General features: G+C 31.4%; 2 protein-coding genes across 2 annotated transcripts; both read left to right on the top strand.

The window, feature by feature from the left end:
• Positions 1-1,002: 1,002 nt before the first annotated feature.
• On the top strand, positions 1,003-6,081 carry LOC114735424 (mitochondrial-processing peptidase subunit alpha-like). The gene is made up of 13 exons (XM_028923119.1): positions 1,003-1,193; positions 1,587-1,826; positions 1,945-2,241; positions 2,754-2,921; positions 3,049-3,216; positions 3,344-3,424; positions 3,543-3,609; positions 3,973-4,070; positions 4,365-4,437; positions 4,538-4,608; positions 4,838-4,887; positions 5,453-5,565; positions 5,662-6,081. The coding sequence occupies exons 1-13, from the start codon at positions 1,155-1,157 to the stop codon at positions 5,712-5,714; spliced, it is 1,518 nt and encodes a 505-aa protein (XP_028778952.1). The 5' UTR covers positions 1,003-1,154; the 3' UTR covers positions 5,715-6,081.
• A 10,183-nt stretch (positions 6,082-16,264) lies between these two features.
• LOC114735422 (stem 28 kDa glycoprotein) lies at positions 16,265-17,602 on the top strand. Its single transcript, XM_028923117.1, has 3 exons — positions 16,265-16,698; positions 16,814-17,023; positions 17,169-17,602. The coding sequence occupies exons 1-3, from the start codon at positions 16,301-16,303 to the stop codon at positions 17,347-17,349; spliced, it is 789 nt and encodes a 262-aa protein (XP_028778950.1). The 5' UTR covers positions 16,265-16,300; the 3' UTR covers positions 17,350-17,602.
• Positions 17,603-19,389: the final 1,787 nt, after the last annotated feature.

Here is a 19,389-nt window from a genome sequence, read left to right as displayed (position 1 = left end):
GAAAAGTTAAATTATTATTGCTGCTGTTTGAATATTCAAAAGGTTCCGTTTAAAAGTTGGAATGAAGGCGATGAGCAAGTTAATTAATGATCAAGAAAAAAAAAAAAAAAAGCTTTTCTCTCTCAAGAGAGAGTAGTGCACCGCCAAAAACCATCTTTTCTTTTCAAAATTAATCTTTTAGTTTTTATCCAATTTTAAAAATGAGTTTTGTAGATATATTTACTCTTGAGCCATCACATGGAATGATGAGAGATCAGATGTGAAAATTACCATACATCACAATGATGGTGCAAGTGAAAAATATATATTGAGATTAGCGCATTTAATAAATTTGAGTATATATAGAAAACCCTTTCAAAGCAATTATAACTATTAAGGACTAATTTCAAAATTAGTATAAAGTAGGATAAAAAATATTTATTTTTTCCTATTTCATTGAGAAAATGTAACATGACTGAGATTTATTTATATATAGTTTTATCCTTCTTATCCTTTTAGTCAATATCGTTAGGTACATATGACTAAAAACTTACGAAAAAATATTTAAAGATATTCAGATTTGCAGAGATTATGCACAAATTTAAGTTTGAATAGGCATATTATATTATAGATCACCATAATAACACTTTGTTAGTAAACTAACTAATAACACAATTTCACCATCACGCATTTGGAAGTCGAGAAACTTTTGGTCAGTTGGCCAAAAAAAAAAGGGGGAACTTTTGGTGAAAGTTTTAAAAGTTTGAGGTTGTTTTTCTTATAATTTAGTGCCGTTTATTTGTTATTTTTTGTTAATTAAAACTTTGTAATGCTTATCCTTTCATTAATATGATTTGCCTTTTTATCAAAAAAAAAAAATTAGTGCCCTTTTTGTAGTTTTTCTTATCGAAATTTTTATTAAAAACGATAATTGTTGACGAAGAAATGAAAAGGAAAAATGATGGCAAAACCAAAAGCAGAATAGCATTTAGTTACCGCAGGCAAGATCCCTCACCGTAGGGATTCAATTGAACTTATTCCTGAGACCAAAAACCTCGCTTTTCTTCGCTTCCTAGCCACCGTCGTTCTTCGGTGTGTCGCAAAACCTCAAAATACTGAAACTTCTGAAGCTGTAACTCCAAGGATTTGGGATTTACTCTGCAACCGAGCTCATCATGTACAGAGCGGCAGCTTCACCGCTGAGGTCTCTCAAGGTGAGTGCCCACTTCTTGCGGCAATGCCTTGACTTTCTGTTTCGATCCCATTCAGCGTTTTGTTGGTAAACTGGCCCTGAATAACTATGGCGTTTGATTGACGATGTCAGCCTGTAATGCATCACCGAAAATTTCTGTTCTTTTTTTTTCTGGGAAAACTTGATTATTGTGATTGGATGAATGTTTTGGGATAATGAGACGTTATTTGGCCAGTTATTCATTTAATGCCAAACCTTCAAAAGCCGAGGCGGATTTTTTTTTATTAATGTGGAGTGTAAATTTTTTTAGCTCATTTTATTTGTTTGCACGGTGGCTTCTTTTGTATCTGTAGAGGGGACATTTTGTTTTGATTAATATCCTTTTGGTATCAATAAAAAAATTCTGTGACTTTAGGGACGTGTGAGTAACTTGGGGACTACTAGGTTTGCAACCTCAAGCGCAGTAGCTACAAGGCCTACCTCTGGAGGGTTTTTTAGCTGGCTTACTGGAGAAAGCTCAAATTCTCTTCCCCCTTTGGATACACCACTTGGGGGTATTGCTCTTCCAGCCTCACTACCGGATCATGTTGAACCAAGCAAGACCAAGATCACAACCCTCTCCAATGGTGTTAAAATAGCATCAGAGACGTCATCAGTATGTTTATCTATCCTTTCATGTGATTTTAATACAAGTGACCTATTTACTTGAAGTTTATGTACTTCATTATACATAATCGTTGCCCTGACCTTTTTTCTTTCTTGGGTTTTACTAGAACCCTGCAGCTTCCGTAGGGTTATATATTGACTCTGGTTCCATATACGAGACACCATTTTCAAGTGGAGCTTCACACTTGTTAGAGAGAATGGCTTTCAAGAGCACTACTAATCGAAGTCACTTTCGCATTGTGAGGGAAGTAGAGGCAATTGGTGGTAATATTGGTGCCTCAGCCTCTAGGGAGCAAATGGGCTACACATTTGATGCTTTAAAAAGTTATGTTCCACAGATGGTAGAATTACTAGTTGATTGTGTAAGGAACCCAGTCTTTTTAGACTGGGAGGTCAAAGAAGAGGTATTTATTATATATGAATTTATTTTCTCAAAGATAGCATTACTGTTTTCTTACTCTTACCCGTGTCTGTCTTTGGCAAGGTCATACACCATATTCTGCTGAAGGCCTGGGCTTTACCATTTTTATGGCCTTCTCCCAACATGGATAAAATAGTCTTGGGAAATAACAAACCAATAGTGTCTGTATGAATAGGCCATTCCTTCATACAGGCCATTCCTTTTTTAATTATTCGAGTGACTGTTTAGTATTCCAAAGGTTCTTATCAAGGGAGAGAAAGTGACTCATTGTTTTTTCTGTTATATAATTGGAGATTCCTAGCCAAGCCTTTAGATCATTTTTGTTTTGTTTGGATAGTTCTGCATGAGGAAAAAAAAGAACGCCTTACATTTATGATTCTAGAGTGCTGTTTTATGCTGACAGCCAATCAGCCGTTTACTTGTTTTCTGATGCCAGATTGGTTGTTAATCATTCACTGAATTTCTAATATTATGTCGAACCATCTACTGATACAGCTGCAAAAGGTGAAAGCAGAGCTTGGAGAGCTTCCAAACAATCCTCAGGGTTTGCTTTTGGAGGCAATTCACTCTGCTGGTTATTATGGTGCATTGGCTAATCCTCTTTTGGCTCCTGAATCATCACTTGATGGACTGGATGGCAGTGTTTTGGAGAACTTTGTTGCTGTGAGACCTGTTATTCTTTCTGATAGTGGATGCATACTACTACTACTTATTTACTATGTACTTCTATTTCTTGTGCTGTTCTTGCCCTTTCTAATTTGGATTCTGAATGTTGGATGTGGAAAATTAGGAGCATTACAGTGCACCCAGAATGGTACTTGCAGCTTATGGGGTCGATCATGAAGAACTTGTATCTGTTGCAGACCCACTTCTCTCTGATCTACCAAGTGTTTCCCGTCCCGAAGAACAAAGATCTGTCTATGTTGGAGGTGATTTCCGTCGTCAAGGTGAAGCAGGAGTGAGTATTAGTTTTACCTCCTCAAATTGCATCTATCATATTTCCTAGTGTTTTATGCAGAGGTTCCAAGCCCCCTATCAAATAAAATGTGTTGATACTTATCTACTACTATATGTTGCAACATCAGGGTACTCATGTTGCTATTGCTTTTGAAGTGCCTGGTGGTTGGCACGAAGAGAAAGATGCCATAGTTTTGACTGTTCTACAGGTGCGCATTGTTTCTTAGTTCCTCTGTATCCAATAAACACATTTTTCTCGAAGTGGCACAAAAATAGAAAAAAATGATATGACGAAGGGATTCATAAAAACAATTGTGAGCATTGCAGATGCTTATGGGAGGTGGTGGTTCATTCTCTGCTGGGGGGCCTGGAAAAGGGATGCACTCAAGGCTATGTAAGTCTTTTCCTGTGTTTTCTTGTCTACAACCTACTTTGGTCAATTTTACTTGTTAAGTTGTCCCATCAGAGATGAGTTTTCTTTCTGCTTGCCTCTGATATAAATATGTCTATGCGCTTATTTCTTGCCAAGTATGGCACCGAGTTGCTCTTCAAATCCTTTGGGTGGAAGATCACCTTTGGGTGGAAGATCACGAGGTTGAACCTATGGTGTGCACAACCTGTGGGTCAGGATGTGTGGGTGTGATTGTCCCAGATAAAAGAAAAGGGGAAAAAGAAAACAAGAAGCTTATTTCTTAGCTCTGTATCTTGTGCTCTTTTTAATGTTTTAGGTTGATTTAGTTATGTTCTTTTGAAGCAGATCTTCGTGTCTTGAATGAGTATCAACAGATTCAATCCTTCTCTGCATTCAACAGTATCTTCAACAAAACTGGATTGTTTGGCATTTATGCAAGCACTGTAAGCACACCCTTTACGTTCCATACTTACAATTCCTTACATTCTTGTTATTTGGCTTATATTGTTGAATAAAAATGAACTGCCTTATGTTGTGTCTCTAAATCATAACCCTTTGTTACCTAATGCTGAGAGAAGATGGACTTATAAAAAACTTCCAAGTTGAGGTTACCTTTGACTGACAATATAGCTATTTTGTACCTTTCTGTTGGCCTTTTGTTTGTTTGTGAATTGGTAATGTACTAGTATTAGTTAATATTATTTTGCTAAGCTTGAGTTTATTTATTGTGGCTGTAGAGCTCTGACTTTGTGTCACAAGCTGTGGATATAGCAGCCAAGGAATTAATAGCAGTTGCATCTCCGGGACAGGGTTTTGCTTGCATCTCTCTCTCTCTTTTTCTTTCCCATACAGTTTATTTGTGAAGATCCTGGTTTTTGCTAAATTAAACTTACATTTCCTGCAATGGCAGTTTCACAGGTACAGCTTGATCGTGCCAAAAAATCCACCAAGTCTGCTGTTTTAATGAATCTGGAATCTAGAGTACGCTATCTCTATCTCCCTCTCCATCTCCAGTTAATCTAATTGTGATAATTTAGGATAGGGCCTGTGGTTTTCTTTTGTTTAGACTTTCATTTTCACTTGTCTCTCCGCGTATATAAGAAAACCCTTAAATCATGTGACTGTATATTATCATGGCATGATAAATTTTTCTTGTGGTTTTTCCTCTGTTTCCCTCCTCCTGTTTTCTTACACATGGTCTCTTTTGTAGATGATTGCATCAGAGGACATAGGAAGACAGGTTTTGACTTATGGAGAAAGGTATAGATTCTATGAACATGCCTTTTTTTAATGCTTTAATTCCTTAATATCAACTGAAATTTACCCCCTTCCATTTTTGCATAGTTGCTTCTACCTCAGCATGCGAAGCACCATTACTTTCTGAGTCTTCAACATTTGAAGGACACATCCTGGTCAGGAAACCCGGGAAAAAAAAATGCAAATGACACATCTCATAAATATCTCTCAAGTGTTAATAGCCTTGTAGTCTAGTGGTATAAAAACCCATTCAATTCTGCTTGTAACCTCAGGCCAATAGTACCCATCCTTATTATTCGGAGGGGGGGGGATTCTCTCAAGTAGAGGGATTTGGTTCTTGTTTATCAAGCTTTAATAAAGGATAGGACTCAAGTTACTTAGATGTTTGCTCTTTTTTTTTTTTTTTTTGGGTCAAAAAAAAGTTTTATTGTGCTGAGAACCTCATAAGTGTTTGAATTGAAAAGCTCGAGAAAACATCAAAACTGTGCCTAAATTTTATAATTCTCGCTATGTTGTCTTCAAGGAGCATGGCACATGTTTGTAAAGAAGCTGTTTTACCTCCTTTCAGGAAACCTGTGGAGCAGTTCTTGAAGGCCGTAGATGAAATCACGTTGAATGATATTACTAAGATTGCTCAGAAGATTATCTCCTCGCCTTTGACAATGGCATCATATGGGGATGGTAAATTAATTTCACAATTTTCCGTTTACTTGGTTTCTGATAATGATAGCGCCTTCATCTCTGAGTAATGAGACATCTCTTTCTTCTTTTTGGCAGTTCTAAATGTACCCAGTTATGAATCTGTTAACCGCAAGTTTCATGCAAAATGACATTGCTCATCATCATCAACCTGACTGAGACATCATAATTTCTGGATCACACGCGCCTCCTTGATTCACAGCCTTATCATGAAACCATCTCAGCAATGCTGATAATAAGACCCAGAGAATTTTTTTGTGCGGATCTGAAGAATATTAGCAGTTTTTACCGCTAAAAGAAAAACTGATTTGCCAATGCCATTATCTGTTCCAAAAGGTAAGAAGTAGAGGATGCATGATCCTGTCGTTATTCTGCTTCTGTTAGAACTAGCATTTAAACCCTGAATACTCAAGGTAATATTATTTTTTGCCACATATCATGAAGACCAAATATGCTAGTATGATCTGGTGGTTATTGATCACTGAAAATTTTGAAGTTGATGAATTCAGTTTTGTTTTCATATATATGTACTCTCCAGACTGCCTTATCTTTTTCCATCTTCTCTTGATGAGGGTATCTCTATTCTTCAAACATTTTGGTTTAATGGAGAAAAAAAAGGTTTTTCTAAAGTGGAATTTACGAAAATAATTACTTTCTTTTGAAATGTTCCGTTGAAAAGTAATATTGGATTTAAAAGTGACTCTTTTAATTTTAAATGCTAATCAAGAAATTCCAAACAAAATTAAAATATTAAATTGAAGAAAACACTTCATACTATTTATATCTTATAATTATAAAAGCAAAAATCAATAAAATATAAAAGTTAAAATATATCCATGTCTGGGCGAGTTTTTATTTATTTATGAGCCCAAGTTAGGCCGTGCAATACGGTTGACCAATGTTGTCGCCGGACATTATGTTAGCCCGGCCTGGCCCGATGTCCTGAGAGGAAGAGGGGAGAAAGCATATGGGTTTATGACTCCGATCTAATCAATATCGACAAATTTAATAATAATAATAATAATAATAATAATAATAATAATAGGAGATGTTGTAAAATAATAGAGACTCATAATAAAAATTTATTTGATTTATTCATAACAATGGGATTTTTTTTTTTTCCAGTTGTACAAAGTTCTGTTTTTCGGCCAATTAATGTAAGGCGTATCATGCACTCGAAAAATCCTTCAAAATATTTTGAAAATTTAAGTCCCAACATCATCTACTCTTTCTATAATATAACAGTTACTCATCTAATTTTAGCCAATTTGAGTGAATTAAAAAATTAGATAAATTTACTAATTATAATAAATACAACATGTTCTCCTTAAATTGTGTGCCATTAAATTATGTGTTAGGTTATTCATTAAGTAAATTAGTTTGAGGGGAAAAATAATAATCTTTTGATTATATAGAATTACATAATTATCAAAAAAATTTTGTTATTTTTACGAACTTAATATGTTGATAAATCCGTGGACCTAGAAATTCATTTCAAATAATTGAAGCTTCTCAAACTGTTTCTTTTTAAGAACCAAAAAGATTTGTGTCAAAATAATACATATAAAGAGATAAAGCATATTGAAATTTTATATTCCTCCAGTCTTAAATATAAAACCCATTTTGTAATGTAAATTTTACACTACAAAATGGGTTTTATATTTAGGACCGATAAGTATTTAAAATTAAATCCAATCACCCGTCTTGATCCTATATTAATAAACAGAGTATTAATTTATATGAATAAAATGATAAAAGTTAACAAGATTTGCACGTGAAATTAATGTGCGGATGTTCTCCAATAATAAGGATAAATGATAAAATACAAGGTCTGAGATGACATGGTTGGGTATATTTTAATTTTATAAAAGCTAATTCTATGTCAATAATTGAGAAGCTAAGGGCGGGAAAGAGTCAATAATTGAGAAGGAAAAGTTAATTTAGATCTACTTTTGAATTATTGTCTTCCCACCAAATATAAAAATTACTACATCTTATCCTTAACATAAGAGCTAATTTGACTTTCAGTTCAGTCCTAAATATAAGATTTTAATTCACTTTATCTTTCATATTTATCTATTTTTTTAAAATAGTTATTTTAGTAGTTGCGCATATTAAAAATTTCATCAAATAATAATTTTAGCTAATATATATTATTAGTAAGGATATTTTAAGAAATATAACATCTATTTATTATAAATAACTAATTTAATTAATTTTTTTAATCTACTTAAATTGATTAATTAACTCTTATATTAAAAACTAAATATAATACTCATCCGGTCCTTAATATAAGGCCCATTTAACTAATTTGATTAGATTAAGAAAGTTAAGTAAGTTAGTTAATTATAAGAAATGTGACATATTTTTTCTAAAATATCATAATCATCTTTCTTAATACCCCATCTCCCTCTTCTACTTGATTATGGTTGGGGGAGTATCCATAAGAGTAATTTAGAGAAAATTGATAAATATGAGAAATGAGTCTTATATTTAGAACCAAAACTAACTCAAAAATTAGGTCTTATATTAAAAACAGAAGGAGTACTAGTTTTCAAAAACCAATGTGACCAGAAGTAAACAATGTTGGGACTTGGGAGTCCGGCTTCTCTTAACATCATTTTTCTCAATATCTCTCAGATTTTTAAATTCTCTGTGTCCAGCCGATCTGAGCCATCAGAAAAGAGCCACGTCATCTAACATTTAAAATCACTTCCCCACTGTCCGTACTGGGAGGTGTTTAGAATCACTCTAAACTGTTTCTTAGAAATATTTTTTTACAAAAAGAGATAAATTCTTTTATAAATTTATTTCGTATACCATAAAAATATTTTTAAAACTATAGTTTTGATTCCAGTCTAAACAAATCCCCTTAAGAGTGTTTGGACAGCTCAATAATCACTTTTAAAAAAAAATTTATAAATCGAGACAAACTCTTTCATATGTTTATTTTGTATACTAAAAAAATATTTTTAAAACCATGGTTTTATTTTTACTCCTTCAATTCCTCGTTTTGGCGTCCATCTAGGAATAGGAAAGGAGTTTCCGTTTGCCATTGTCGGGAAAAATTCTCTGTCCGGTCCTTCGTTTTCGAGCTTTCCCTTGATGCGTTCTTCACAGACCACTGTCTACGGTGGCCATATTCCAAACAGGTAATTTCATTGACCATTGAACTTGTCTAGTTCTTCGATGTCGCATTTTGAGACCCTACAATTGTTGCTTCAAGCATGCGTGATAGTGGAAAATGGTGTAGGGGCCGGTCGAAAATAATGTGCTCAGAATATTTAGTGGTTGGCTTGGGCATATATATATTCATTCAATCTAATTGCGATTCTAATGCAAAAAGATCTCTTTCACCACATTGAAAATGTTCTGCTTCTTTTAGAAGTTGAATAATTTAATTAGATTAAAAAAATTTGTTAAATTAGTTATTTATAATAATTAAAGGTTATCTTTTCTAAAACACCGTTACTAATTATATGTATTAGCTAGAATTACCATTTAATAAAACATTTAACAAGTATGACTACTACAATAATTACTTTAAAAAAATAGATAAATGTAAGAGATAAAATAGATTAGGAACTTATATTTAAAACCAAATTAAATATCAAACTAGCTCGTATATTAGTATTTAATATATTAGAGAGTGTATTCGAAAGTGACAATTGTATTTGGCACATTGATGCTGACTTTTATAAAAGTGACATCTTTACTTTAACTCGTGTACATTTCTAATTTTCTATCACTTCTATTCCATTGGGTGCATATTATTGATTGAAAACCATCTAAGTACACAATTAAGTTTTGCAAATGTGCCAGACATAATTATTTTCACATCAAGAGGATGCCATTACGAGGCCAGCTACTTTGTCATGGTTCAATGGTTCATGAATTTATTTGCAGCTGCAAGTGCTCAGACAGTCACAGCATCATCAACACAACCGGTTTGTCACCAAGAATTGATGAGATCAGTTTTTGCAATTGCTTAAATTTCTCCTTAATAGCTTCCTGTAAACAGATAGATAAGCAATTATAATCACAAATATTTGCAAGTCAATCACTTGATCGATGGCCAATATAATAAATAGGCAGCCTTAAACAATCAATTCATTTATAAATTGATATATAATCTAATAATACATATAAGTATTTTAGAGTGATCATGTAATATATGTCATAATTAAATAATTTAATAATTATTTTAATTTTTTAAAATTAGTGAATTAGGTTTTATACTAATCACACGTGGTAGTAATTCAAAGCCATGGGAAAAGAAACGCTCTACCACAGTGTCCAACGATGTCCGAGACTGAATGCTTGGTACCTGTCCAAGACTGAGCAATTACGGCAGTGTCCGGCGATGCCCCATGGTGGATGACGACGGGGCGCTGCATTTCCGACTTTTTGGCCGGGAATTTGGCTGGGACATTGAATGGACGGCCATATAGTACAATGGACGATGGAGATGCAATTTCAAAAAGCTTGATGATGTGCCTCTTTCTAAAGTGCCAAGATCAATTGGACGGATAGGATCAGCGATACTGAGAGAGAAACCTCTTCCCAATAACAGACACAAACGTCCCTTTAACTAATCATCCTTTTCATGCATGTGACCATCGGGGTCCCTCTTGACATCAAAGGAGCTTTAGAGGGTGTTGTTAAAAGTAATTTTCACAATATACTTTTAATTATATTTATAAGTCAGTTTTAATATATTTTATTCAGTTTTAATATGTTTTACACAGATAAAAAAAACTTAAATTTTATTAACTATCATTTAAAATTTTTTAATTTTTTAATTTTATTCATATCTAATATATTATACTTCATAAGAAAAAAGCCAACACACTGATAAAAAAAGAGTAAACTTAAATGTTTATGTAAAAAATTTCCCTCTTTTTCTTATAAATAGGATAAAAAATTTTCTTTACCTTATAAGATCAAAAAGGTATAAAATATATATGTAAGAAGGGTTTTGTCTTTACTTATTTAAAAATATTTTTTAAAAGTAATTTTTACATATGCCAAATACCTGAGTCTTAAACCCATAACATGCATACATATATGGAAAATAATATCTTTTTCATGATATCTTTTTATTGGAATAATTCTAAATATGGATACTTTTTGTTTTTTCGGAGCAAAGAGCCCAATAGGACATTCTTGACGTGTAGCGCGTGGCATTATTTGATTTTTGAATCTTCCCCACACAAAAGCCGAAGCTCATCAGAATGATGAAGACCAAAGGTGCCAATCAGACACCCAACACATGCGCTCTCTGTATTACTACTGACTTTATTTGAACCTTTTACCCCTGTTTCAACGTAGCGGAATCATTTATAAAGCTATTTGCAATTTTGCATGTGTTTTTCATGACCCCATTTTTATTTAAACCAATAAAACATAGAAAATGAATATGAACTTCCAAAAAAAGTAAATATAATCCCTATGCATCCTGCTTTTTTGGTCATGTTAGAGAAAGAAGGAAATTTTTTATATGATTGTACGACTTTATCTTTTATTTATTCTGTTATATATTATTTTTTTAAAATATATAATCCAGTAGGAGTAAAGTTGAAAATTTAATAAACTTCAGAATTGATATTTAAGATTTTTTTATTCCCATAAAATATATCAAAAATATTTTATAAATAAAATTAGATAAGTGCTTACTTCTTATTTAAATTTTATAGTAATTACATCTCTTTCTCTTGGACTTCACGACATAACATTTTCTTGGACTGCATGAAGGGTTGTGTCATGCTTTTGCGGTTTTGCCAAACTTTTTGACCTTGATTGTTGAATTCCACAGTAATTTAATAAGATAATGAAGGATCATTTCTTTTAAAAGATTACAGGTATTCAACACTCTAAAATTCGCTCAAAAATTAGTTCGCAATATAATTGGTTTAAAACTTTAAATAATTATAAATATGAGGGTATTAGCAATAAATCATTAAAAATAACATATAAAACTTAAATGTCTTCTTCTTTTTTTTGGTAATTAAGGCTTTTAATTTTGTAATTATTAAAATTTATATTTACAACTAATCTTTTTGTGAAATTTTTTTAGGATTTAACTGTCACTAAGTTCATCTTTTTTTATCCATTTTTACAGAGAGAACCTACTATTTTAAAGACATACTTCTCAGTTTTCACATATAATAAGATCTTCGGGAATTTTTTTTTTTAAACATTCATAGCATTCAGGTTTAAGAGAAAAAAACCTGTGGCTGTGCATTGCGTTGGGAAATTTATTTGATGGATGAGATCATGAGAGAGAATTTATATCCTCAATAACAAAAGTAATTTAAATAAATTAATGAATAGTTTTCAATATTATCATTGATATTTGAATTTTGAAAAGTACAGGATCAGGCACATGTATTCCGTGATTCCTGTTTCAGCACGCCTTCTTATGACACCTGGAATAATTGGATAACGAATCACTGGTATTCGTTTTTATCTTTTTTCTTACTTTTCAAATTAATACATTTTTTTATTTTTAAGATTTGACCATACTTTGATTTTTAATTCAATAGTTTGGAGCCCTTTAAAAACAAAGAACGCTCAATTGATTAACAATCCATCTAAAGACTTAATTATTAAGAGAATATAATGATGTCGTTACAATCCATATAGTCAATCTCATCTAGTAAGATAAAGCTTATTATTGGTGACAATATTTTGATTTTGGTACCTAGCATTTGAAATAGTTATTTTTTGTTCTTAAAATTTATTCATGTATGAACATTAGTCTTTATAAATTAAATATAGTTCCAACTTTAAGAACTAAAAATATTAGTTTTGAATTTTAAAGACCAAAATTAAAAGAAAAAATTATAATAAAGTCCTAAAGAAGAAAAATGATTATAACATAAGTCTCAAAATTATTATTTTCTGTTCTGTAACTTATCATTACATACTGCTTATATTATTATTAGAATTTTTTAATATTTATTTTTCTTTTTTAGAATCTCATTATAATTCTCTCAAATTAAAATGAGATTAAACTTTATTCATTAAAAATTATATCAATCTTTTACTTTTTCTTTATTTTTTTAATGCATTGTTTTGTGAGAGAATTATAATGAGGTCTTGAGTAAAAAAACAATTAAAAAATAAATCCCAAAAGTTGTTATTCTTACTATAAAATTTGTTATTATAAGCCGTTGATGTTGTTATTGAAATTTTTTGATAATTATTTTTCTTTTATAACACTTAATTGTAATTTGCTCTTATTCTTTTGCATCGTCCTTCGCATGCCGCACCAGGCCGCGTGGTCCGGTGTTTGATGGTGATAATACTGTGGGATTTGATTGTAATTTCCTCCTGTTCTTTTGCATCGTCCTTGGCATGCTGCACCAGGCCGCGTGGTCCGGTGTTTGATGGTGACAACACTGATGGAGTATTAATTTTTAGTTTTTTACAGTTTAATTTTGATCGGTTCTTTTTCTTTATTTTTTTAATGTGTTGTTTTATGAAAACTTGAATTTGAACCAACAAAATTAGTCTTCATGTAAATACATGAGAATTTAATTTGGAGGTTTCGAATTTGATTTTGATTTTAGTAGTATTAACAAAGTTAACGTTATTAGATATAGAGTTCAAAACCAGACTTGTTAAAAGCCTTTTTAAATGGGGATTTTACCTTAATTTTGGGAGAAAATTATTTATGCAATTTTAACAGGTTATATTTTTTTGAAGAACTTTTGTTTTGGTCTTTTATATTTTTAACATTTTTTATTTTGGTTGGTATATTTTTTATGAATTTTTATTTTGGACAGAAGAATTAAAAAATACAATTTGAAACTATACAAATTAAAACTTAAATTTATTAAAATATAATAAACATGAACTCATTGATAATTACAAATCAACTTTATAATGGATGCATTGAAGGAGAATAAAAAACAGTACACAAACGCATGATATTACTACCTCCTGTTCTAATTATAAGATCTCATTTATAGATTACAAATCAGGTCTTATAATTAGAACTAGAGGTAGTATATAATTATGAATTATGAAATATAAAATAGGATAAAATAGATATAGGCATTACAGATAGGAAAAATTGCAAATAAAAACCCCTGAATATGTAAAATTGTGATTTAAGACCCTCAACTTGAAAAATAGCAAATAAGGACCCGGTTTCATTTTTGCAAATATGAAATCGTGGTAAAATGTCTGAAATACCCCTCAACCAAATGATAAATTAACTTTAAAAAATGATAAGTTCACTTTAATGTATGACAATTTCAGTAAATCAAATCATAACTTGATTGAGGGTATGTTAAATGATAAGTTAACTATTGAAAATAACAAGTTCACTTTAGCGAATACCAACTTCAGTAGACCAAATCACAATTTGGCTGAGGGGTATTTTAAACATTTCATCCACATTTCATATTTGCAAAAGTGAGACCCGATTCTTATTTGCTATTTTCTAAATTTAAGATCCCAAATCACAATTTTACATATTAAGGGGTCTTAATTTGTAATTTTCCCTTACAGATATCTATTATTTTATATTTATAAAATATTTTTTACATGTTTTAATTTATAATGTTTTAGCATTTTCAATTTCTATTCTTTAAAATAATGAGTATAAAATTAAAAATATATTAATTTAATTATAATAGGCTTGATCATAGTCCAACTTAAAATATTGAGATTCACTTAAAACATTCTGCTTTCAACACACTAAAATATGATGAAGATTATCTCTTTTTTTAGATATATTCCTATATTAACGTTTTGGATAAAAATGTGATTATATTTTTTGAAAAATTGATTTCACACATATCATTATTAAATAAAAAAGATACCTACAGGCTGCAAAAGATCTACTTAATTCTAATTTATATTTCTGTTTTATTGAAAATATGTTCAAGCAGCCTGTTTCAGAACAAAATTTAAATAGTTAACCAAGGTCACTGATTTACACACACACACACACACACTAAATGTTCTTGTTTTCAATCCGATCAAGATATATGGATTTTTTCCATGCACTAGCCCGGGCCCTTCATATAAAAATTAGTTAGATTTTGGATTTTGTTCTAAATATAAAACCCTATTTATTTTATCTTCCAAATTTATTATTTTTTCCTAAAGTATGTATATTGATTGTGTGTGTGTGTATTAAGGAGATTCCTATAGCTTTTATATTAAGGAGATGAGGTTGTATTATTTATTCCATAACAAATACTTATTATTAATACGATTAACAGTTTAAAAGCTAGTTATATTTATTTGATTGGATAAAAATGTATTAAGCATATATTAAATACTTAAATCTTCTTGATATAAAATGTGGTGGATCACATCATTCATAGGAAAAAAACGACCTTGGGTGCTAAATATAAGATATGCTCTTTTGATTTTATAAGTTACTTCCAACATATTTTACATAAAAATTTTAAACTTCATTAACTTTACGTAAAAATTCGACAACTTTTTAATTTTATTATTATTTAATATACATTATATCCCATAAGAATAAAGTCAACAAAATAATAAATGAAGAATAAAATTATATATTCATATAAAAAATTCTCTTCCTACCTTGTAAATAGGACCAAAAATAGGACCAGACAAGTAATTTGTAATGTAATTTATACTACAAGCTAAATCATATATTTAGGACTCTTCACACAACTTTTTTTTAGACAGTTTTTATGGAATCTTCATATATTTTATTATTTTGTCGCGTGGAACTTTTTTAATTCCGTTACTATTTTATTTAGAAAAATAAGTCCTTTTTCTGTAAACTTTTTTTAGTTCAAAATATAAATCATTTTTCCTTTTTTTTTTTGGGTCTAAAGTATAGCTCTTGTTTGATAATGATAGCATATCAGGCATTAATTGCTTTTCTTAAGGGTTAAGGTGACCACTCTGAAATATTTACTGGATGAAATTCATCTGCTTTTAATACCACCTCCGATCCTAGTTATAAGATATTGTTTGTAGATTACAAATTAAACAAGATCTTATAATTAAGACAAAAGGTAGTATATTAGAAGCAAGATTGTGCCCCAAAATATTTTAGTGTGCGCTTAATATCCTGTAACCCTTTTCTTAACTTTTTTTTAAAACGTTTTTTTGGGTAAATTATAACTTGTCTTTTTCTACAATTAAATACTATCAGTGACCGCTTTAAATTTAATAAGGGTAGTTTTGGTAAGCATAGTAATAATTATTTTTTTACAAATTTCATGAGTTAATTTCCATTTAACTCGCTGTAGTTATGTAAATTGGACTTATTATATTTTGAATTAATTATAACATAATTTATTAAGAAATTTTAAATCATCATATCACCTATCTTGTGGAATGAGAGACATATAGTTTTACGTAATAATTAAACAGATAGTATCAATGATAACAGGATAGCAGCTCATGAAAAATGTGCAGCTAATATGACTCAAAGTTTATGTACATCGGGTCCAGTAAATATTGTATTTAATATGATATTAAAAAAAATTAAAAAAAAAAAAGGGTCTATATCCAAGTGAATCCATCGATGGGGACAAAGAGTGAGTCCATATGTAATTTAAGAGCTTGTCTTCTATTGTGCCACAGTATAATATTACTACAGAAAGATAAATATGAATCAACATTAATCTTTCCCCGCATGAAGTCTATTTAAAGAAAGCAAACCCAAGGCGAGTTCCGGCATCCAAAATCTGCCTTCTCTCTTCTTTCTGAGATGATGAAAACCCTAGTAGTCGCTTTTCTGCTTGTCGCCTGTATTGCAGCGACAAGCTATGGAGCAGAAGAACCTTACCAAATCTTCCCTCTCCGTCTGAAATCCGGGTCGGGCCCAGAAGGCGCCTCCGTCCAGGGCATAACCTGCGCGAGCTGGCGGCTGGCGGTGGAAGTCCACAACATCATTGAGTGGACCGGCATTCCGGCGGAGTGCCGAGACTACGTCGGCAACTACATGCTGGGTCAACACTACAGAGACGACTCCAAAGCAGTTAACAGAGAAGCTTATTTCTATGCTCGCTCTCTCGCTCTCCCTAGAGATGGCAGAAACATCTGGATCTTTGACATTGACGAGACTTCCCTCTCCAATCTTCCCTACTTCGTTCAAAATGGATTCGGGTATACATACATATATCTTCTTCTTCATTTCTTCATGGATTAATACTGTACTGTACTTTTAGGCTCACTGGCCATACTGATTTCTTTGTGTGTGTGTGCGCGCGCGCGCGTGAAGGGCGCTACCATACAACGAGACAGAGTTCTACGAGTTTTTGGGGAAAGGAGTATCACCAGCACTACCAGAAACGCGGAAGCTGTACAACAAGTTGCTCAATCTGGGCATCAAGATTGTGTTCCTTACTGGAAGAACCACCGATCTAACCACAGCTACCGTTGCAAACCTCAAGAAAGCTGGCTACCACACTTGGCACAAGTTGATCCTCAAGTAAATGATCACTTATATATAATCTTACCTGCATGATCACTAATTTGTATGGCTGTGTGTGTATAGTTTGAGTTGTGTTGTGTGGGAGTCATTGTGGTGTTCTGATGGATGAGAAGTATTGATAGCTTGGGGTTAATAATTACAGGGATACGACGGAGCACGGAGATTCGACGGCGGTGGTGTACAAGTCGGCGGAGAGAGAGAAGCTGGTGAAGCAAGGGTACAGAATCGTGGGAAACATCGGAGACCAGTGGAGTGACATCCTGGGAACTCATACGGGCAGGCGGACCTTCAAGCTGCCCGACCCGGTCTATTACGTTAGTTGAGAGTTGAGATGTTATCCACACATCAGTTTGGAGTAATCTGCATGGGAGAGATGAGAGAGACAGCAAGGAATGATAAGGAAGAAGGAGTGACTCTTTCTATCGATCGGTAGCTATATAGAGCGTCCGGTCCCATCTATTTGCTTCTCCTTTCATCTCCTTCAAAATAAAATGTATTATTCCAAATTGATCTGTGAGCTGTGAAATATCTCCATCCGTGAGAAATAATAAATAAAATCTTCCATCTTTATCATCATCTTCATCATACATATATACTACCTCCAGTCCTAATTATAAGACTCAGTTGACTAATTTGAAGAGATTAAGAAAAAAAGTTAAGTTAGTTATTTATAAGAAATAGGTATTATCTTTCTCAAAATATCCTTACTAATTAACTATATTGGTTAAAACTACAATTATTAGAAGGACTACCTTGAAAAAAAATACATAAATATGAGAAACAAAGTGGATTGGGATCTTATATTTAGGACCAAAATAAAAGTCAAACAGGATCTTATATTAAGAACCAGAGGTAGTGTGTATATATATATGACTGTTTTTTTTTTTAAAAGGACTATTGTACTGAATAAAGTTTTATGAGATGATATGAGTTTAATCGTAAATTCTATGTTGTGTGCATGTGTCTGAGACATAATTATGTGTTCTCTTATGGAATTTTGTAACTCAATTTTTAGGCCTAATTATTAACAGATAAGCAGTATGGTCATTGCTAAAAATTATATTATGTGAAGCTAATAAATTTAACGTATGTATCTTTTAAATATTCAATTGTATAGTATAAATATATATACAATTTTAAATTTAATTATAAAATTTAAAAATATGAGTCATAGAATAATTTTAAGAAGCACTGAAAACAACTTTTGTATTTTCTAAATTAGAAGTGAAAAATAAAAAGTGAAAACAAACACGTGAACGCGAGCACAGATTCAGGGCTTCATATCCAAACATGACATGTCGTATTGTTCATGGGACAACAAGCCATTGACGGGGTACACATCACCCTTGAACAGTACTAATAGTTATTTGGGTGAAAATTAAACCATGATTTTAAAAATACTTTTATCGTATACGAAATAAATATATAAAAAAATTTATCTCGTTTTACAAAAAAATACTTTTAAGAAGTACTTTTGGAACTTCCAAATATCCCCTAAAACCAATTTGGAGACCGTATTATTAAGTACTGCTAATCAAATTAATAAACATTAGGCCAAAAACAATTATTATCAAATCATACACGCATGCAGATTTATCCTCTGTTAAAATTAATTAAAATAAAAATTTCACTTTTCTTTTTTATTATCAAATCATGACAAGTGTTTTTCATGACGCCCTTTTAAAACGAAAAAACATAGAGAAAATTGATATGAAATTGCAAAAAATAAATCTAATCACTAAAAATATCCCGTAACAAGTAAGCAATATTGAGCTGCTATCGTTATTTATTATTATATACAAATTGTTATTTTCTTGAGAAGTACTCTCCCCGTCTCTTTTTATTTTATAAGAAATAATTTCTCTTAGAATGGCGTTTCTAACTATAAAAAACAACTCTTCTTTTTTCTCAAATTCTATACTCATCTTTTTACTTTTAGCCTCATTAAAAATATGCCACTTCTTATTTTCCTACAATAAATTTTACTTATTATCTCTCATATACTCTGTTTACCGATAATGGTATATATAATTGGAAAAAAATGAACATATCTTACATAGTTATTATTTTTAACTAAGTTTAACTAACATTTTGAATCACATGATCTTAGTAGTTGTTTCTTATAATAAAGGATGGAGTGAGCATAATTAAATATGAGTAGAGTTGAAAATTTATTAAATTTTAAAACAGACTTGTTGATATTAAAGGTTTTTCTTAATTCTATTAGAATATGCTAAAAGTACCTTATAAATAAAATCAGACGAGTACTTACTTTTTTTTTTTTCACATCTCATTTTCCTGGGCTTCATGACATACTCCTTTGGCGCCGAGAGAGAAGAGATTTTTGTTCTATATTTATTAGG

Source organism: Neltuma alba, unplaced genomic scaffold (assembly GCF_004799145.2).
Source record: "Neltuma alba isolate B1F8T4 unplaced genomic scaffold, ASM479914v2 tig00013207_pilon, whole genome shotgun sequence".
NCBI lineage: Eukaryota > Viridiplantae > Streptophyta > Magnoliopsida > Fabales > Fabaceae > Neltuma > Neltuma alba.
Note: the sequence above shows the minus strand (reverse complement) of the source record. Positions and strands in the feature narration are given on the sequence as shown.